This window comes from Amblyomma maculatum, chromosome 4, assembly GCF_055883805.1.
Source record: "Amblyomma maculatum isolate TAMU_Amacu chromosome 4, ASM5588380v1, whole genome shotgun sequence".
Taxonomy (NCBI): Eukaryota; Metazoa; Arthropoda; class Arachnida; order Ixodida; family Ixodidae; genus Amblyomma; species Amblyomma maculatum.
In genome coordinates this window covers 70,520,639-70,540,063 of record NC_139347.1, presented here as the reverse complement: position 1 = coordinate 70,540,063, position 19,425 = coordinate 70,520,639, and the positions used below count along the sequence as shown (strand labels likewise).

The 19,425-nt window shown below is 52.7% G+C and overlaps 1 protein-coding gene across 4 annotated transcripts in view; it reads right to left on the bottom strand.

Annotated features, from left to right (window-relative positions):
- The window catches only part of crp (transcription factor cropped), a 54,638-nt gene extending 42,220 nt beyond the window's left edge, over nt 1-12,418 (bottom strand). For 2 of the 4 annotated variants that reach the window (XM_084601905.1, XM_084601906.1), the window contains exons 1-2: nt 11,221-11,333; nt 2,101-2,269 (exon numbers count right to left, since the gene is read on the bottom strand). In XM_084601905.1, the coding sequence (XP_084458031.1) occupies nt 2,101-2,269; nt 11,221-11,318 (267 nt within the window). In that variant the 5' untranslated portion in view covers nt 11,319-11,333. Of the gene's footprint in view, nt 1-2,100; nt 2,270-11,220; nt 11,334-12,192 lie in introns of those variants that run through there. The other 2 variants (XM_084601908.1, XM_084601907.1) reach the window with 2 other exon arrangements.
- Between the last annotated feature and the right edge of the window lie 7,007 nt (nt 12,419-19,425).

Sequence of the window (19,425 nt, the reverse complement as noted above, 5' to 3'; positions counted from 1 at the left end):
TTACTGTCCGATATACCTTACTAACGTGTCGCGCCGATGTGCGCAACACATAGTGTAAAGCAGCAGGCGTCTCAAGACGGGAGCGTGCGGGAATGACGGACAGCGGCGGTTTGAAAGAGGGGGAGGACAGAACGCCTCTCCTAACACCTCCGGCGGAACCCTTCCTGGGACCGGGGCGTCCTCGCACCTTCGACGGCGCGCCCTTACGTAATCCGCGCCGAACAACCGGCCCCCGAAGCGAGCGCAATGGCGGGCTGCAACGCGGCGATACATTCCGCGACGGCCTCCGGAACCCCCCAACTCGCGAAAACAAAACACTGCTCCGCATCATCATCGCGAGAGGCGGCAGGCAGCAGCTACGCACGAAGCCAGCAAACGGAACGACGTGCGCGCTGCGAGGAAGGGGGGGGGTGGTCCGAACGAAATAATAAAGTGCGCGACAAGACAAGGGAACCGGGTAGATGCGAATGCGTCAAAAGCACTGAAAGACGACGACTACCGGAAGGCGCGCAACCCTTCCCTCCTAAACCGGCGGCAGCAGCACTGCAGCAGCACGGGCAGAGGAGACGGGGGCTTCCGAACCGAAGCAATAAATGCAAGGAGCAGGAAAGACGGAAAGGGAAGGGGCAAGTTCCGAAGAGAAAGGTGCATCGATCCGAGACCCCCGCCATTGCGCTCACGGCCGGCACCCCGTATTTGGGCGTTCCGGCTGCCATGGCAACCGATGCCGGCGACTGGCACCCCCCACCACCCCTTCCACACGTCATCCCGCCGCCCGCCTGAGGAGCGGCAAGCCCGGACGTCCCTGCAACGTCACGAGGTCACGTGGTACGCCGTCTCGCCCGGCGGCGAGACGGCCGTCCGCCGCCGGTTTCCCTCCCTTTCCTCGTCGCTCCGCATCTCCCGCTTCTCCGTTCTCTATCCCGTCGATCCCGAGAGCTGGATATTTTTTTTTTCCTTCCTCGTCGCACCGGCCGCCCTCTTCTTTTCCCTCTCCATTTGTCTCCGCAGACGGCGCGTTTTCGGTGCCTCCGGCCACCCAAAGATGGCGGCCCGGAGCAAAGGCGAACGACCGGCGCCGCCGAAACTTTTCCTTCAAGTACCGCATATCGGTAGCGCCGCCACGCCGTTCGGCAGCGGGCCATGGAGGCCCCGCGGCCGTCGCATCTGGTCGCGGTCGGCGTTTTTTTTTTTTTTTTTTTTTTTCCAGCTCGCCTACCAGTATCGGTGGGATCTCTACGTCTCCGAACCAACCAACCAGCAGTCGTCGCGTGCTGCGTGCCTCTGGCTACCACCACCCCCACAGGACGCTGCTTATAGACCACTACAATATGCCGCCCATCCTCGTCCTTGAGCACCGCCGCGGTGGAGTCAGTTACCACGACGGCATCCTTCCCAGTCGCATGTCCATCTGGGGCTTTAAACACCGTACACCAGTACTATTCCTCGCTTTTCATGGGAATTTAAAAAGCAAGAACGCGTCCAGCGACAGGCAACTCGCGCGAAAAATGCGCTAGACTGCACCTACAGAGGTACGTACGCGAAAGCAGAAGCAAATTATCAATTAGTTGGGCAGGAGAACCGCTGTAAATGAGACGGCACCGGAGAAAACGGCACTTACAGAAGCACGAAAGACAACCAAGGGCTCTCGCTCGATCTAACCCCCCCCCCCCCCGCCCCCCCTTTTTTTCTCCGTCAAGAGCTTGGCGACGAAGTCCGCGTTCACCGTGGCTGACTGCCCGCCCTCCGAGGAAAGACCGGTGGCGTGAATAATCTAACCCCTAGCGCAACGCGCGTAATTCGCCCTCCCTCGCATAACAAGTAGCAGCTGCTGCCGCTATTAGGGGCAAGGGGCAGGAGCCGGCGTAGGGCCGGCTGGCCTAGATGCGAGAGAGACGCGAAAGGTGGTACAACACAACAACGGGGGGTGAAGACCGCGTCTCGATATCACAAGCACACAAGCAACTCTCTTCGGAGGACGCGGCGGCCAGGTGCACGCGACACCTGTCAGAGGCCACCACGCGACACGCACACACATGCGCGCACGATCGGGGGGGGGGGGGGGGGGGGGTAGAGTAGCAGGAGGATGCCGGCGCTCACCTTGGAGAGCTTCTCTCCGTCGTGGTGAGGCAGCAGGGTACGCAACGACTGGAAGCCGGCGTTGATGCTCTGCATGCGCCGGCGCTCGTTGCTGTTGGCGATCTCGCGCCGGATCCGCTTCTCCTGCTCCATCTGCGTCTTCGGGCTCGTCGGCCGGTTGCTCAGCCGACTGCGAAAAGGCGGAACACCCAAATTCAGCGCGAGCAACGACAAAAAAGCAAACGCTGTCACGCGGAGTCAAAAGTGACACGGGAGAAGGCGCGCCACTTGCCACTTTTGTGTTGCATGTGGCGGTCCCGTTCTCTCGACACCCACGACGTAGTACGTACTGTCTGTCGTCCAGAGTACCGCGTCGGGAAGATCGGCACACACGCAAAGTAACCGTCGCACCTGTCCGCGAGGGTCCTATTCCAATCCTAAAGCCGTGTTACCGTCGCCACTGCTATAATTACTCACGGCCTCCTGCGCCTACGACGGCCGTCGGCACTTTCGTTGCAATGGTCGTCAGCCTGGCCGACCCGAAAATCCTACTTGGTATTATTCGAGTTCGCTGTCGGTCCTATCGGGGAACTTACGAGCGCTTCTTCGTGCTCGCGAATAAAGGCCAGGCTATTCAACTGTTCGAAAGAATAACTACGCGAGTTGACGGCTGTCCGCAGACATCCACATAGCAATAGCGTGCATGCATCTCCACAGGCGCGCCGCGGCCTAACTCGTTCCAGCTACACACTGAAAAAAAAAATAATAATAATAATAACAATAATAGGAATCACTGACACAAAATATGGAGGAACGTCCTCTGCAAGCCGCATCGTTCACGTGGCTCGAAGGGCAGCCCCGCTAAGCTGGCTCGTGAGAACAGCTTGCGCTCGTAGCGTTTCACTGACCGCCAAGGGAGGTTCTTCACCCAGCTAATTCTCTCGGCTGCATTTCAACACCAGCTGTGTTCTGTGGCACGCGACATCCTCATGATATAACTATACAAACTAGCCAGCGTGATCGGCGAAGTCTGGGGCCATATTTTGGTAGCTATGTTTCATTCCGCTTCGATTTCATTTGGACGTCACAAGTCGTTCGTCCCCAAAGCAAAATTCCAAGAGCAGTGCGGAGTCTACACTGCAGAAATGCGAGAGCCGAAGCGTTGCTGCTGAACACGGTGCATCACGTTTCCTCTCGTTATCAACTAAATGCACCGCCGTTATCACCGCTACTCTCACCATTGTGATAATCACTAAATACAGCGTCATTGTCACCGCTAGTATCGCTCTCACGGTAGTACAGTGTATAGCCACTGTAACGGTAGACAAGGAGAATTATTGTGTGCATTTCACGATCCTGGGCGCGGTGCAGTTGGTTACAGTGGTCGGCTGGAGGAATCCGAGGGATGGAGGTTTGATTCCGAGTGGAGAAAGGATTTTTGTTTTTCTGACTGACAGGTGCAGCGGACGCTCGCTGTCGACGCACGCACGGACGGACGCGTTGGCGAGTCCGATGGGACCACGTTTCGCCAGTACGTTGCATATGCACCTCGCAGGTTCTTTGCAGAGGTAGTAGAATTCGAAGCGTTGCCATCATCGCCACCCTGGCACCCAAAACGTTTTAATCAACCGGAGGGGAGTGTGGAATGTTTCAAAGTCCCGAAACGACGTCGCCAATGAGAGGCCGTATTGGAGGGTTCCCGCAATTTCGATCACTTGGGGTCCTTTATTATGCACAGGACACGGGAGCGCCTTGCCCCAATCGAAAGGCTGCCACCGCGATCGGCATCGGTCCCGCGTCCTCGAGCCTTGAGGGCATTTAATCGGTAGGATCGAATTCCGGCCTCGGCGACCGCTTTTCGATGGAGGCGAAGAGAGCAAGGCGCCCGTGTGCTGTGCGATGTCAGTGCCCGTTAAAGAACCCCAGGTGGTCGGACGTTGAAACCCCACAAACCAAACCAAACCAAACCTAATCGGTAGGATAGTTCGAACTTTCCAGCCATAGCAATGCTGAGTTTGAACACTTCGCGGCATGACGGTTGCACGCGGGAGCGGGTGATTGCGTTTAGTACAGATTAAAAAAAAAAGAAGAAAAATGGGATGACAGACTTAAAACACCCGGTTGCAATTCAAAGATCCCCTAGTGTCAACTCGTTATGCGTGCCGGTGGATGCTCAGAGAGCGAAATGCATTTGACTTTAATGCTGCTGCTGCTCTTCAGGGCCTGCTCAGTGAGTGGCAATGGTTGGGACTGACGAAGACGCCAAGTGGACACTCCCAAGGGAGAGAGATCTGAGCCTCGCGCAAACTGCTGCCGCTGAATCGACGGAACGCCTAGCTTGATGCTGAGGCAAGCGTCTAGACACGCGCGCTTGCTGCAAATATCCGGCAGCTGCGGCCGACGCACGCAGTCAGAGACTGTTTATAACTCGTCTACGTGAACTCCACCCTGCTTCCTTTATGTTTTCAGAGAAAAGGCACTCGGCAGAAATAAGAAGCGCTCCAAGATAAACTGCGACTACAGGGATCACTCGCACGTCTTGTTTCTCCGTTACACGTGAAATGAACAAAAAAAAATGCCGCAAGTCAACATCCGGAGCCACAAGCATCTCTCAAGCATGGTTTGACGCATCTCTCGCCCCAATGACCCCGACAGCATGGTACCAACGTAAAATCTCGTGTCAGCGAGAAAAAACGGCGCAAAGACTGAAACACCAATTAAAGTAGGCATCGCAATTCGCCCCTGATAACCGATCAATAGGACAAAGCGTTGTGAGTCGCTACGACTCCGCCATTCCAAACCGCACTGTCGTTATGCTACATCGACAGCCTTGAAAGCGTGCTTCACGGCACTGCAGCAGGGCGTTTCCAACACGACCTAACTGAGAAAACGCGCATTCACCCAAGATTCACCGCAGTCAGGCATCACATGCGAGCGCGCAGTAAGGAGATGCGCGCGCGCCGAATTCAATGTTAACCCTGTGTGCTAAAGAGCTCTTTCCGGAAGCGCCCGCACCAAAGCCCCACGAACAGTTCCCAAACGCGTATTCTCCTCCTTTCTCATTCGAGCTGAAAACGATTCATTCGGCGGCGGCAGGAGCGCTCCCTTCGCGCAAAGGCGTCAGTGTATCGCTGCCGCAGGAGTGGATCACTGGATTAACGTAGACTCCCCGCGGTCATTGTCGCTTTCTCCCCTTCATCTGTCTCGCGCGACACCTGCCAAGGTGACGCGGAACGGCCACCTCCGCTTCGCATTCCACGTAGCGCCGCATAACTCCGAAAACCACACAAAAAAAGCACAAAAACACCGACAACGAATGTGCCTGCGTGCACCGTCGCGGCGTGCCGGCAAGCGTTTTGGCGCGCGCGTCTCCCATCGTTGCGTCACACACGCGGTGACTGGCGCAGTCCGTGACAAGATCATCCGGCGCAGCACAGCAAGTAACCCAGCCGCTGTCGACATCGTGTTGGCTCCACACGTGCGCGCGCCGCCCGCCCCGTCGAGCGACGACCTCCGAGACGCCAGCAACGAAGACGAGCACGGGCTCTCCGCGAGAAGGAACAAGCCGACACACGATAAGAGCATAACCACAAAAAAAAAAAAAAAAAGATAAACGCGAAGAAGCGAAGCCGTACCAACCACCGGCGCGCAAGCAAAAGGCGATGAAAAGTCACTCACGCCCTCCTCAACGCCAAAAAAAAAAAAAAAAAAAAAAAAAAAAAAAAAAAAAAAAAAAAAAAAAGAATAAGAAAACGTCCCTCCGTAGAGCAGCCAACACGCACAGAGAAAAGCCGGCCGCGAACGGAGAAGGGTCGCGCAAAGATTAACGCAGTCGGAGGAGCGAGAGCGAGCCGTATTTGTGTATGAATACCAGCGACGTCACGCCGTCGGCGGCTGCGGGAAGGACCGTTTCTACCCCGTCTGTGCCTCTGATAGTCGCGAATTCATAACGCAGTCACGAAACTTCTTCCTTCCAGCGGCGCGCGCGCAAAAGAAAGAAAAAAAAAAAAGATGAGAGAACAGAGACGTCCCAAATATAATTCTTCGTTGGTCGACACGCGCGCGAGCGAACCAGAGAGCCACACAAGCCTCGCGAGCCGCCGGAAAAGCGACAGAGGATAGCGATATGAAAGAGAAAAGAATGACCCAAACAATCGCCTGTGCCTCCCCCCCCCCCCCCTCCTGGCACAGACACGCGCGGAGTTCTGCCGCTGCGCTTAATGTCCGCGGTGCGGCCTTCGCGTCGCCAAAACGGGCAGCGAAGAGAAACCTTCACGCAGGGGTTGTACAGAGAGCATCATTGGCCGTCCCTCCCGCAGAATAAATGAAGACAACCAGAGCGGCCGCCGGAGACACGCTTCCTTTTGTGTGTGTGTGTGTGTGTGTGTGTGTGCGCGTCGCCCCCCACTCTCTCTCTCTCTTCTTTTCCCGAGACCGACCCAAACGATGGGCATCGTGACCGACGCCGAAAGCGCAAGCGAAGCCGGAGCAACGCGAGCCGCAAAAGCGCGCGCGATTCCCTCCTCGCGCCGTGGCGAAAGCTACGCGGGAAAGTGACTGCGCTAGCGGAGGAAAGAAAAAAAAATCTCAGACAGCATTCTCAGCTCCTCCGGCAAAGAAATCACGCGCAGAACATGCACGAAAAAAATAATAATAATAAGATCGAGCCCCGACACATCAACATTAGAAAACATGAAGGGGGGTAGCGCGGCCTCGCTCACAATATCGCAGTGGCAGTTTGAAACCCGAAATGAAAACTCGCCCGCACGGCAAACGTCACGACCTTCGCGAAAGAGCGCGTAGAATGAACAAACAGAAAGGAAATAACAAGAGACAAAGGCAACGCAACGCAAGCACCGACGAACCCGGCACAGAAGATGGAGGAGAGACCGGGTGGAAAAAGGCGGGCTCCAAACAACCATTCGCTCTCACTGCCGCAGCGGCCCTCGCTAATGTTCTCCCCGTAACAAGAAAACAACAAAGGCAGGAGGAGTGTACAGATGCGGCCGAGTCGCGGGCAGTGCCAAGCTCAGGCCCCAGAACTCGAAGAAAAAAAAGAAAGAAAAGAAAGGAACGAAGAGCCAGCCACACGAAATCGACTCGAGTTTCAGAAACCATTGTACTTTCCACTTCTCCTGATCCTTACCAGTCTTTCCACCATCTGCCGGGCTTCCATCAACCAAACACACCAAGTAATAACGCACCGCAGGTAAATATTCTAGTTCACTGTACCGCAGGTGCCACGCGCGGACTTGCGACTATGCAGATTGTGAATAAATACATGAACATACTGGATTGCAGGACAGGAATCGCGCTTTAAGTGTCATACATATCCGTGGACATCGGAAGCACGCCGTAAAGGAAGGTGGGAGTGACAGGAATTATGAGCCGTAGTGGGGGGCTCCGGATAATTTCAATCACCTGGGATAAAAAAAAAATAAATTCGTTTATAGGAAAGCCAAAGTATCTGTCACACTTCTCAGCGGACACGTGAACCGCTCCGTAAGTGAAGGGTGGAAAGGTCGGAGTGAAAAAAAAAAAAAGAAATGTGCCATAGTGGAGGGCTCCGGATAAATTTCATCCCCAAGGTTTGGTTTGGTTTGTGGGGTTTAACGTCCCAAAGCAACTCAGGCTATGAGAGACGCCGTAGTGGAGGACTCCGGAAATTTCGACCACCTGGGGTTCTTTAACGTGCACTGAAACGCACAGCACACGGGCGCCTAGCTTTTCGCCTCCATCGAAAAGCTGCCGCCGAGGCCGGGATTCGATCCCGCGTCCTTGGGAACAGTAGTCGAGCGCCGTAACCACTGCGCCACCCCGGCGGGTTCATCCCCAAGGGACACTGCCATCGAAACGCTGCAGCCGCGGTGGGGTCCGAATTCGGGCACTGCGGTTCAGCAGCCGAGCGTTTCGCCACCGCGGTGGTTAGTGCGCAGACCGCTGCAAATGTAGACTCTAATAAATAAAGAAAAACGATAAGATTCGAGTAGGGGCACGGTGTAAGAATAATTGTTCTGACACCGTGAGTAGGGGACACGACCGTAGCCACAGTACGAATGGAACGCCCTCACTGTGCGACGTCAGTGCACGTTAAAGAACCCCAGGTGGTCGAAATTTCAGGACTCCTCCACTATGGCGTCTCTCATAGCCTGAGTCGCTTTGGGACGTTAAACCCCACAAACCAACCAACCAACCAACCACGAGAGATTCTTGCTTCCTTTCCCCACACCGCTGAGCGTTCGTTCCCGCTTTCAAACCTGCACAACACGTGGTTTTAGGCCTCCTCGCCGTTCGCTGGAGATTTCAAGGAAGTGACGCTTGGTTAGACGTCCTAACGTGAAGCACGCGACCGGCGGCACGCGAAAGAACGTTCAAAGCATCAGCCCACTCGCGGCCAACAACTGACTCGCAGGCAGCGACAAACAGGGATTCCACCTCCGAAAGACGTAGCCATCCGTCGCGTGCAGAAGCTTTTTTTTTTTTTTTTTCTAGAAAGGCAGCATCAACACGCGATCGCCTCCGGCCGCGCTAACTCCATTGGCGCCGAGAGCAGAGAACCTCGGCGCAACTAACTTCTAGGACGATTCCAGAACCGTAAATCTACGACGCAGATCATACAGTTCAAAGTGCGCGCTTCTCTCGAGGCTGCTACGAAAACAAAGGAGACGGCAATCGAACGCGGCGCAATCCGACGGTGAATACGAAACAATGAAACAACACTGCGAAATGAGCGAGCTGCGTGAACGACTTGGGCGGCGATTGGGGAGGGGCTCGAACATAGCAGAAAAAGTGGCGGCATCGGGTTAGCAGCAGGTGTGCCCCTTTACGAAGGCACTGTGGTAATAATGCGACACAAGAGGAGACAAAAGACAGCTAGCTGGCTGTCATGGTTGTTTCGCACGCACTTATCAGCGGCCTGTCACACCGAGGCAGGTGGCATGCCCATCAACTGCCGCCTCCGCACTCTTTGCAGAGTGCCCGGTGTAAAGCCGCGACACGCTCTTGTACGATGTTCGTCAGACTTGACCCTCCTTAACTTTCCTTTTGGTTGGCAACCCGAGTACACGTCATGAAAGCGCGAAAAGGAGCAAGGAAGGGACTTTCAGAGAACCGAAATTGATGCGAAGAAGAGTTTCTTTTCTCTCTCTCTCTCTTTTTTTTTTTTTTTTCTATGAGAGGCCACAAGATTTCTTTCCGCTCGCGATCTGCAACAGCTTAAGGCACGTGGAAGAAAAATGCGCGTGAACGCCGCTTCTCGTCGTCTAAAAACAAACTAAACAAAAACAGCTAGAGAAAAAACAAAACAAAAACTGCGCTCTCCGTTTTTCCACACATGACTAACTTTGCGCTGTGCCTTTCCATTTCTTTCCAGGATGCCGCAGTGACGTGACAGGAGTGGTCGCTCCCTCATCAGCATTGACGTTTGTGTAAAAGGCCCAGCAAGCACTCGGAAACTGTGCCAACAGGCTGCAGCTGCGACAGCAAGAGACCGCTCGCTGAGACGCACAGGCTCGACCCTCAGTCACGGAGCGAGGACACCCTTACGGCTCACACCGACATTGTTACAAGCTGCCAAGAACGAATCCGTTCATCGAGAAGAGCGATCAACCAGACGCGCTCATAAAGAGATGGCAACAACAGTGCAAGTCTCTGTTAAGCGCTTAAGTGTTGTAATAGTAGCAGAAAGAATGGGGTGGCTTCCTCGCGAATAAAGAAAAAAAGCGTCTCCTCCTTCTCCTAGCTGAGCTCCATGACATCAAACTACAATTCAATATAGCTCCAAATAGTAGATATCGCAGGCAACTGAATTTAATCGCTGCACTCATTGCGGTGTTAATGCATGCCACCGCAAAAAAAAAAAAAAAAAAAAAGCATGATACAAATGGCACGGAAATTGAGAGGGTGACACATAACATGTTACTTCGAGAGATGCAGCCAAAACAAATGAAGGAATAAAGGGAGCAAAGGTGGTCGCTCAACAGCCAGAGCAAAGCAACGCTTCAAGGGCGGATGTTCTGAGCGATGACGCCAGATAACGACACGGACCACAGAAAAGGCGACCGCACAACCGTCGATAAGCCGGAGTGCTGTGGACTAGCGCATAGAGCCCTGCCACCGCAACACGGTTTGTTCCTCCCGCGAGCGCAGTGCCAGGATGAGCACCAGCAGCACACTCGAAACCTGCGCCTCCTTATCGTCTCAGCTCTTCACAGTCCCGCCTCCTTACACGCGCCTCTCTCGCACGCCGTACGCTATCATTCAGAGAAGGAAAAGACGTGTCCTTGATCCACATTCGCGAGACACGCAACACATTTTTTTTTTTTCCTTGTATATCCTGGCCCCGCAACACGTTTTTTCTTTTTTCGTTTTTTTCGTCGCGCCGACGTTACGTAACACGATGACCGCGCCGTCCCGGTTAACCGTTGGCAGCGTCGGGATAAGGGGAAACACACCAATACGGAAGGCAGAAAAAAAATCCTCCCACACGAGCCCGACCTCTGCAACACTAGAGGAACGCCAATTACTAGGTGCCCCAACAATAGATGAAATGCAATTAAACTCGAATATTTAACAGACAATTCCATCCGAGGCTGCAGGCAATCCCGTCATTTTGTGCAACGAGGTAAGTTTTGATGCCTGACCTGTACTTACGTGCTGCATTAAAAGCAGCAATAAGCCCTTTCTAGACCTTGAGTCTTCTCTCAATGCCTGCGAAACACTGTAGTTATTCTGGGCATAAGCCCCCTGCGATGGCATCGCCTAACTCTAAAAAAAAAAAAAAAAAATATTCGATACAAACAGTTCGCCACCTGGATGACAAGACGTTCACAAGGCCTCCAAACTACGTACGGCGGCGGCACGACAACAATGCGCGCGAAATGCGAACGCAGCGACCGTCTGTCGGCTAGGTGAAGCTCCGGCCAGCAGTCAGCTGACGCCGGCGGCGTCCGCATGAAGCCCAAAATGCCGCCGCGACACCAAAGGCACGGGAACGCGCCAAGCGTAGCCTGCGAGCGGCCGGACGGCCAGCAGACCGACCGACCAAGCCGCCATAAAAAGCCACCACGGCGCGTCGTCGCAGCTGATTCGGGGCAAGAGAGGGGCGGGGAAAAAGGCACAGACACGACGGAGAGGGCCTACCGGCGAGGGGAGGGAAGCCGCCGCCGCCGCCGGTCCACAGCTGCTGCTCCCTGGATGCGAGCCAGGGAGGAAGACGGCCCCCGCACCAGCGCCGCCATTACCCGGCGGCGGCGAGCAGCAGCGACGCAGCACCGCGCACGCACCGCCCGGCCGCCCAGCGGCAGCCAAGCCAAGTCACACAAAGACCCGGCGGCGTCTCGCCTGTCGGCGGCGCGCCGGGGCCGTCGCATTCGAAAAACGCGCCCCTATCTCAACGGCCAGTGCTCGCAAGTAAATTGCGAGCTGGCCTAACAAGAAAGTGATCTCCGACACGCAATACGCACAGCACAAACTCACGCAACTGCACCGCCGAGGAGGCAGAACGCAAACCTCGTGCGAGGAGCACACCACGTGGTGCAGCAGCTGGGAACGCAACCGCTCGCGCACGAGCAATCGCAGGCAGTGAAAGTTACACAAACATAACACTGCAAAACAGGAAGTTAGATAACGCTCCCATAATACACAATGCGCGAAAACAGTTCACAAGGAAAGAATGTGCGAGTAACCATCGCACCGGCGCGCCCGTTTAAAGGGACGCCACCAAGCCAGTCAGCTGAGCGCAGAAATTTCGAAGATTTACAACAATTCCTAAGCAAATTAAACACGAATCCAAGTTGCGTGGGTGCTTTTTATAAATTTAGATAACAGAGAACTAATCTAGCGATCACAGCCGTCGTCCGCGCCGCCAACGTGCGGCCGGCAGGGCAGCACGAGGGTCTTGTTCGAACAGCTGGCTGGACGACGGAGCCGCGGCGCGAACAGCTGCTAGCTTGCCGGCGACGCCCGACATCGTGGAACCACGGACGGAAGCGACGCAAAAAGCCGGCACCGACGAAGCGTCTAAACACAGCCGATCTCGTAGAAACCGGGCGGGCAGCGTCGACCACGCCAGAAGCGCACCGCCGAGCGCCGGGAGAAACGTCACACCCTTACCTGACCAGGCTGCCGATCACTTCTTCTTCTTGCCGACGAAAATCGTTGAATATCCGCCGTTTTTCACTGCTCCGATGGTATAACGCCATCACCCGGTAGCCCGTATCCAAAAAACAGCTGTAATCGAGGTGATTTCCGGCACGAAATCGAAAAAACCCCGCCGCTATTTACAAAGGCGACTCGGCTTGATTCACCGAATGGCTACCTTTGGCGGGAAACGCGGCGAGCATGCGAGCGTGTATCCTTCCGCTGCCGGTCGAAAATGCGCGCTCAATAAACGACGTCGCAGTAAGATGAAGAATATCTAGAAACACAAGAAATTGCGTGCTAATTGTGCTACTTTGCACATTTCACCATATAGGCAACGCATCCTTGCAAAACCGGCAGAACTATTTTCTTGAGCGCACTCACACTGCTGCCTTGCATGTCTATCAGCTGTCGAGCTGGCAGGCACACGCTTTCAGCTGAGACCCCGTCTTGAGAGAACTGAAAGCGTGGTTTATGCATTTTCCGTTATTAAGCATGGTAAATATGTTAAACCATATTTCTAAATTTATCACAGACTAAGCGTATTGTACAAATGATGTCAGTTTTATGAACGCACACTTGCACGGTTCTAAAATTTAAATGGTAAATTCTTTTTCTCACGTTGACTCCATTTTCTCTATAGTAAGCTACTACGTCGGGAATTCCGGCCGACCAATAGGAGGAGAGTCACGTGACTGAGGAGTCGTTACGTCAATCAATAGTGGCGGGAACCGCCGCATCTGTTTTTTCGTTGTTCAAATGATTTCTTTCTCCCTCTCTCCGTCCTCTCCTCTTTCGCTCACTCCTTCTCTCGTTCCTCTTTCACCCGCTCCTTCCTGCACTCCGCTTATTTCTCTCTCTGACGCTCTACTCGCGCGCTCCTGGCATGCCGTTTTTGCTGAGCACTTCGTCTGCTGGGGAGATTGCCGGCCGGCGCTGGGTTGCATCCTTTCTTCGGCCGCCGTTCTTATTCACCTCGTGGGCTGGGCGTGCGCGCTTCATGTGGCGTGAAGTGTGACTTCGTTTTCCATGCAGGTGTTTCGAAAGGGAAGGACGGATTCCGGACCCGATAGTTTGCTTCACCGCAAGGAAGATGCGCGCCGCAGTTAAAACCGCTTCGCGAGCGCCGTTTCTGTATTTCAGCAGTATTCCCTTTAGCTTATGGCGCCCGTATTCGTGAAAACGCTGTTACTTCCCCACTTCCCGAGTATGGCGTTTATAAAACGAGTTCGTTTTTCTGCGGAACTCATTTCTGCCTCTTCTTTTCGTTTTATTTCTGGAAGGTTAAGTTCTCAACTTCCGCAGCAGCGTTAACTTAAAAAAGAAAAGTTACTAGGAAAGAATATCAATAGAAAAACTTAACAGCTTTCGCGTAGAATCACCCAAGTTGCTCAAGCCAGGCCCTTTTTAGCACAACTTCGGAGAAAATTTGGAAGCATCGTTGGTCTTTGCGCAGGAAATCGTTTTGACCTCGAGAACGATTTCTTTGAAGCTTCTGCCGCATACAAACAAACGCACCGAGGACAGAACAAATGGAACGAACGGTGCCGAGGCAAACTGGCAAGGAAAGATAAGGGACTTCCGTTCCAGAAAGGAAAGGCTCTTTGCTTCCCGCCTTTCCTTTCTCCTGCCCGTGTCGTTTTCCCGATTGTTTTTCCCTGTTCCCGCTTATGGTTTCTTCGGCCCATATAGACGTCGTTGGCGTCGTCACTGCTCCCTCCGCATGCATTCTTATTGTTGTGGATTGGCTCTCTGCCCGGAAAGTGCGCAGATAACGTGCTGCTAGAGTGCGCGAATAACGATTGGGCCAGAAGCGGTCGCCGCACGCGCTGCCAGGAGCGTTCGGCGGGGCAAAATCGCTGAACCCCGACCGCCGTTGCCTACAGTCCGTTGTTGTGAAGTTTGCAGTTCCGCCCCTCATTCCTCTTATTCGTGTTTCATTTGAGTTTTCCTCAAGAGAGCATTCTTGAAAAGAGGCGCCAAAAAAGAAGCTTTGTCCGACCACGACTAGCTGTATTTCAGTAGAGGGAAGGGGGATAATAATTACTCTGATATGAAGGATTAAATAATATGCGATGGTGTTGCCGCTATATTTATTCGACATAATACCCGCGGAAAAGAAAGTCTACGTGCGAAAGATGGACGCAGGGATGACAATATGTAAATATATATTCTGAGCATCCATGCTGAGTGCATGGATGCTCATGCGGGGGTGTCCATACTAACTTCTCGACAGACGTTTTATGTGAAAACAGTTCTTCCTAGAGTTCACAGTTTCAGAATAAACATGGCGTGAATATTCAAAAATAAACTTTCAGCGGTGTCTTTTTAAAATTCTGCTATAAAATTCAACGAAAAAAAAAAAAAAAGGTGGCTACAGTGCAGGCTTATTTCATTTTTATTGGTGGCGCGAAAGGAAACCGCAGGCAAGTTGACAGTGTAGCTAAATGATTAGGCTTCTACTCAGCAATAAACAAATTACGAAATGGCAGTTTTGTAGACAGTAAATTTATTATATGAGCAATAAACATATTGTCATGTCTTGACTCAGGTCAGCAAGGCCACAGCAACTTTGTCTTCCTCGAAGCGATGGTGCTTCGTCGTCTTCGGGCGCTACAATACTTTAAGTAACCTTCTTTTTTAATGAATACTAATGTAACTACTCAGAACTTGGTCATCAATTTACTTCTACGTTTTCACATGACGCTATGTTATTTTATGTTTCTGATGTTGGAGCGTTATGCATCACATGCGCGCTCAAATGCTGCTGAAATATTTATTCTCATGTCTCTACCATCAGCATTAAACACTGTACTAGGTTCGTAACGCCATCAGGGAGGCACAAAGAAAACAGCATATAGCCAAATAAACCCCTCCGCGGGCTTTGGCGAGCGAAATAGACAATTTGAAAACTCCATCACCGCCAATGCGGACGACGACGTTCAGAGACAGTCGTCGGCTGACGGCGCGGCGCCGACAGATGGCGCTACCGATCCGCGAGGCCCGAATAAAGAAAAAGAGAAAGGATACGTTCCGGTGAAAAGGGCACGCGCCAATAATTACCGGTGGTAAATGCGTGGCAGCACCCACAGTCACCATGGCTAAAATCTAGCTTCGTTTCATCATTATCTACTGTGGTGACTGCGTATTGAAACAGTCTTGATTCGAGAAACTAATGCAGCTGAAGCAGTTCAAAAGGACTTAACCGGATTTCTTCGTAGGACCATGCTCATTCAGCGCAACAATTTCACATGCACTGACATTGACAAGGATGTCATAAAGGGTCACGCTGAGTACGGGAAACGTGGCTTCGCCCACGTTGTATGTGGAATAAACTAGATTGGATTGGATTGGTAAAACGTTTATTCGGGGCCTGCAGTAGAACGCGCGCTCGCGCGCGCGCGCTCCGGACGGGGCCTACGTCGTCCTCTGGGCACCGGCCGCGCAGCCTGGGTCCCCGTTCGCCGTGGCCGGCTCGCTGGTTCCCTGCCGGGCCAGCGCCTTCATGACCTGCTGGACGGCCCAGAGTTGTTGCTCTTGATTGTCGCTTCCTGCGGCTGCTTCCAGTCGCGGCGGGATCCTCCCAGACTTAGCTTCTCCCTGGTACTTGCTACAGCTACAGCTCTGCTCATGTACCAGCCCAGTAATCGAAATTGTCCGCACACAGACAGGTTGGGCTATAAATAGCCAAATTGGACTACTTTTTGTTGTGGTTGGCGGAAAATATTGTTGTTTGGTTATATGGCTATCTTTGGGCTATTCTGTATTTTTGCTTGAAACGTCCAAACTATTTCAAATGCCTTTTCTCCAGCAAGGTTTAGCGGTGGGCCGCGAAGCTATGTGTACAGGTGTGGAAACCAGCGCACTTTTCTTTCCTAGAATATACTGCCAGTGCCAGCATACCCTAGGCACTATATTTCAATTGCCTGAAATGAACTCCCTCACCGCAGGGGCGAAGCATAATTGTGACTTCCGTAGTCATGGGACAATCTAAGACTGGCCGTTGCACTAGTGGCCTCTTGTGGCTCGTTGATTGTTCGGGAGAGAGGATTAGGGTGGGAAGGTTGAATGGGGGACTTAATTCGTACATGACGGGGTTAGTTGGCTGAAGTGTGCCCGGACAAAAGCTCGCTTCCTTCCCTTCTTCCCGGCGTTGCCGATCGTGTTAAAGTGATCTAGCACCTTAATGGACAACTTGTGGAACTCTGCTTTATTGCAAGGCTTGTTTCTAACAGAAATGCTTCGTTCCAAGACGCCGCTCCTGCATTATTCGAAGAAACAAGCAGACGCTTACCTTTCTAAGTAAACCCAGGAATGTATCCAGTCGACTTCAAAATGACTCAGGGACGAGTATGGTGTTTGAATACCACCTTTTTATATGATAGAATATGAGTGGTGTGGGGATTGTCCAGCCCCTTGGTCTTCGAAGGTGACAGGGTACGACCCATTGGTCGCACTCCCGCCCTACGACACGTTCGCGATTCGTAATTGTGAATACGCCCTAAAGATGTGCCTGCTTCTTTTAATTTCGGCAAAGGCTGTCAATAAATATGTTTAAAATAAATCGTATGAAGTTCTCTTGTCTGGCTGTTTTGTGCCATTTTTATGGAGCGAAGTTGGCTATTTTCGGGGTACATAGCGCAGAAAGTTTGGCGGGTCATGCTGTGAGACCTGGCAACCCTGGCGACCGTGCCTAAGTCTCCCACATGGGAACGTCGAGATTCTGTCTCTTTGCTGCCACGAGGGCCTGCTAGAAGTCTGCGTGATCGCTAGGAATATAACGTAACTTACACAAGATCCAAGATGGCCGGTCGGTTAAATTCCCATCTCAAAACAGATGCCCGAGTTGACAGTTCCTGCCGTGTCACGTGGTCTCATGACGTCACAGCACCGGCGACCAATTAGTGTCCGCCCATGCCACCTGCCAACTTGACCGAATCACATAAGCGTGATTTTCCGCAGAAAGTGCCTTTTTACGCGGTGTCTTGGACTAATCGTGTGCTCATCTAGCATGCAGGGATCTGCCTAGCACGTAACAGGAGCAAAGGAGATGATGTAAATAACATGCAAACAAATGCTGGCTATAAATGACAAGTCGCAGTAGCTCTATCATACTATTGCATCTGATCATCAGGCCTCTCAGGTCAAGTCAAATTAATTTGTTTTGTTCATGCGCAGAATAAGGATCTTTCTCTCTTTCAACCCCAGAGCGTTAACTCCCCCGTGGCGGAAAAAAAGAAATTGTCAGTCGGTGACGTGGATTGTTTGAAGCCGCGTAGCCTCGGAAAATCACGAGAATATCTCTGGTAGGCTTTTAAGCCAAGAACCGGAAGATACGACCCCGGAAAAAACGTTCCCGGAAGAAACGCACCCTGAAGAAGCCGCAACCAGGAACAAACGTTCCCAAGGCAAAAACTGCCCCAAAAATGATTTCTTCCGGAACTCACGTGAAAAAATAGATACACATTTCATGTAATTCTTTATTGGCTTTGAGTGAAATGTAATCATCATTTGGAACCTGCGTCCTCTGGGTCCCGCCCGAGGTGTTTACAAGAACTGCGTAAAAGTATGGTGAAAGAGCCATGTGGCTCTTTAAACGTTGCGTAGTTCCGAGCTCCGCAGCTCGTTAAGCAATCATAAGACAGGTATAAAAAAATTACAAGGGTTCAACGCTGCTGAACCAAATATTGAGCTAAAGCATTAGCTGCGGGTGACCGAGCGTTCAAGTTCTTCTCTTTTTCTTCTTCCTGAGCTCCCATATAAAGCCCCGTTTTAACCAACCCGTATGAACGTGTGACCTATAGGGGCAACGTGAATGCCAGGGTCCTAGCAGGCTGATTCTGACATAATCATCCCATGTGAAACGAGAGACCCAAGTTGGCAGCTCCTGCCAGCCCACATATAAAGCTCTGCTTTAGCCAAGCCATATGAACGTCCCTGACGTCAAGTATCACGTGAGCACCAGCTGCGCCTCTAGCGCGCCACGCCGACCGCTTTTATGTCACGTGGGGTGTGACGTCACGCGCTGCGCCGTGGCTGCGACCGCGCTACGCCGACCACTTGAGTTGGTAGCCCAGCTCTCACCCTAGTGTCACGTGAGGTGTGACGTCACAGCATCACATGGGTGCGGCCGCACCACGCTGAATGCTCGAAACCTATAGTAGTATTGCTTTCGCAATAAAAGAGACAACCACTCCCTCACATAGGGGAAGATATTTCGACACTGAAACATCTTATCAACCGAAGAGGTCACACTCACAACACGCCTCTGTGCTCAATTAGTTGCTGAGCGCATCATAGCTTCTAATACTTTAGTTTCTGACTGTGGACGGACATACATGTAATTGTTAGTCACGGGCTCAGCGCGAGATAAAAAAAGAGAGAGAGAAGGAGAAAAAAAGAAAGAAAGCACGCGTACACTAACAGCGCGGCCTCCTATCAGACTTCGAGTTGCACACACATCACACCCGTGCGTGCGTCTCTGCGCCATGGACGGTGGGTCGGCGGCGCCCCTTTGTAAGCAACCGAGCTGGCACCGTTCATCACACAACATAACCGAGTGCGCCGCCCATGCGCGTATGCGCGCTACAACAATCGCCGCCCTGTCTCGCGGTGTATACTTAGATACGAGCCGTGATTAGGTGCGATTTGTTTCCATCGGGAAAGAAAAACCTGTTCCCTCGTTCGCGTAGAGGTGCTCATGTGTGGCTTTCAGTGGGGACCTCCCCACTCAACCCCAGATTTGCCCTCGGCTGCTTCGTTCACGCCGTTCCATTCAAGAGGCCCCTCTCTACGCCTCTTTTCGGTGAAGGACTACATACTGATGTACACCGGAGGGTACTGGTGGCGTGCTTGCGACCGCTGGCAGCGTACGAGGGTACACACAGTCGGGAAATCTGCCGGTTAGCAGCCGCCGAGGCTAGCACGTTCACTGGTAGATCGCTTTCGAAAGGGCTCCGCTGGTCGGATCTGCCGACGTGCGAGGAACCGGTGGTCATTTGCACCCTGTCGAAGGTACTTCACCTTTCGCTCCTCGGAATAAGGGTGTGTGTGAGTGCCTCCTTGAACCGGACTGTGTTTTCATTTTGTTCTCATACTTAGCCGCCTATTCTCCTGGTCCCCTTTATTAGGTTGTTTGCACCCTATACCTCGGAGGATCTATGGACGGCGATGAGGGAAATGACAGTTCGCCCCAAGAATTAACCC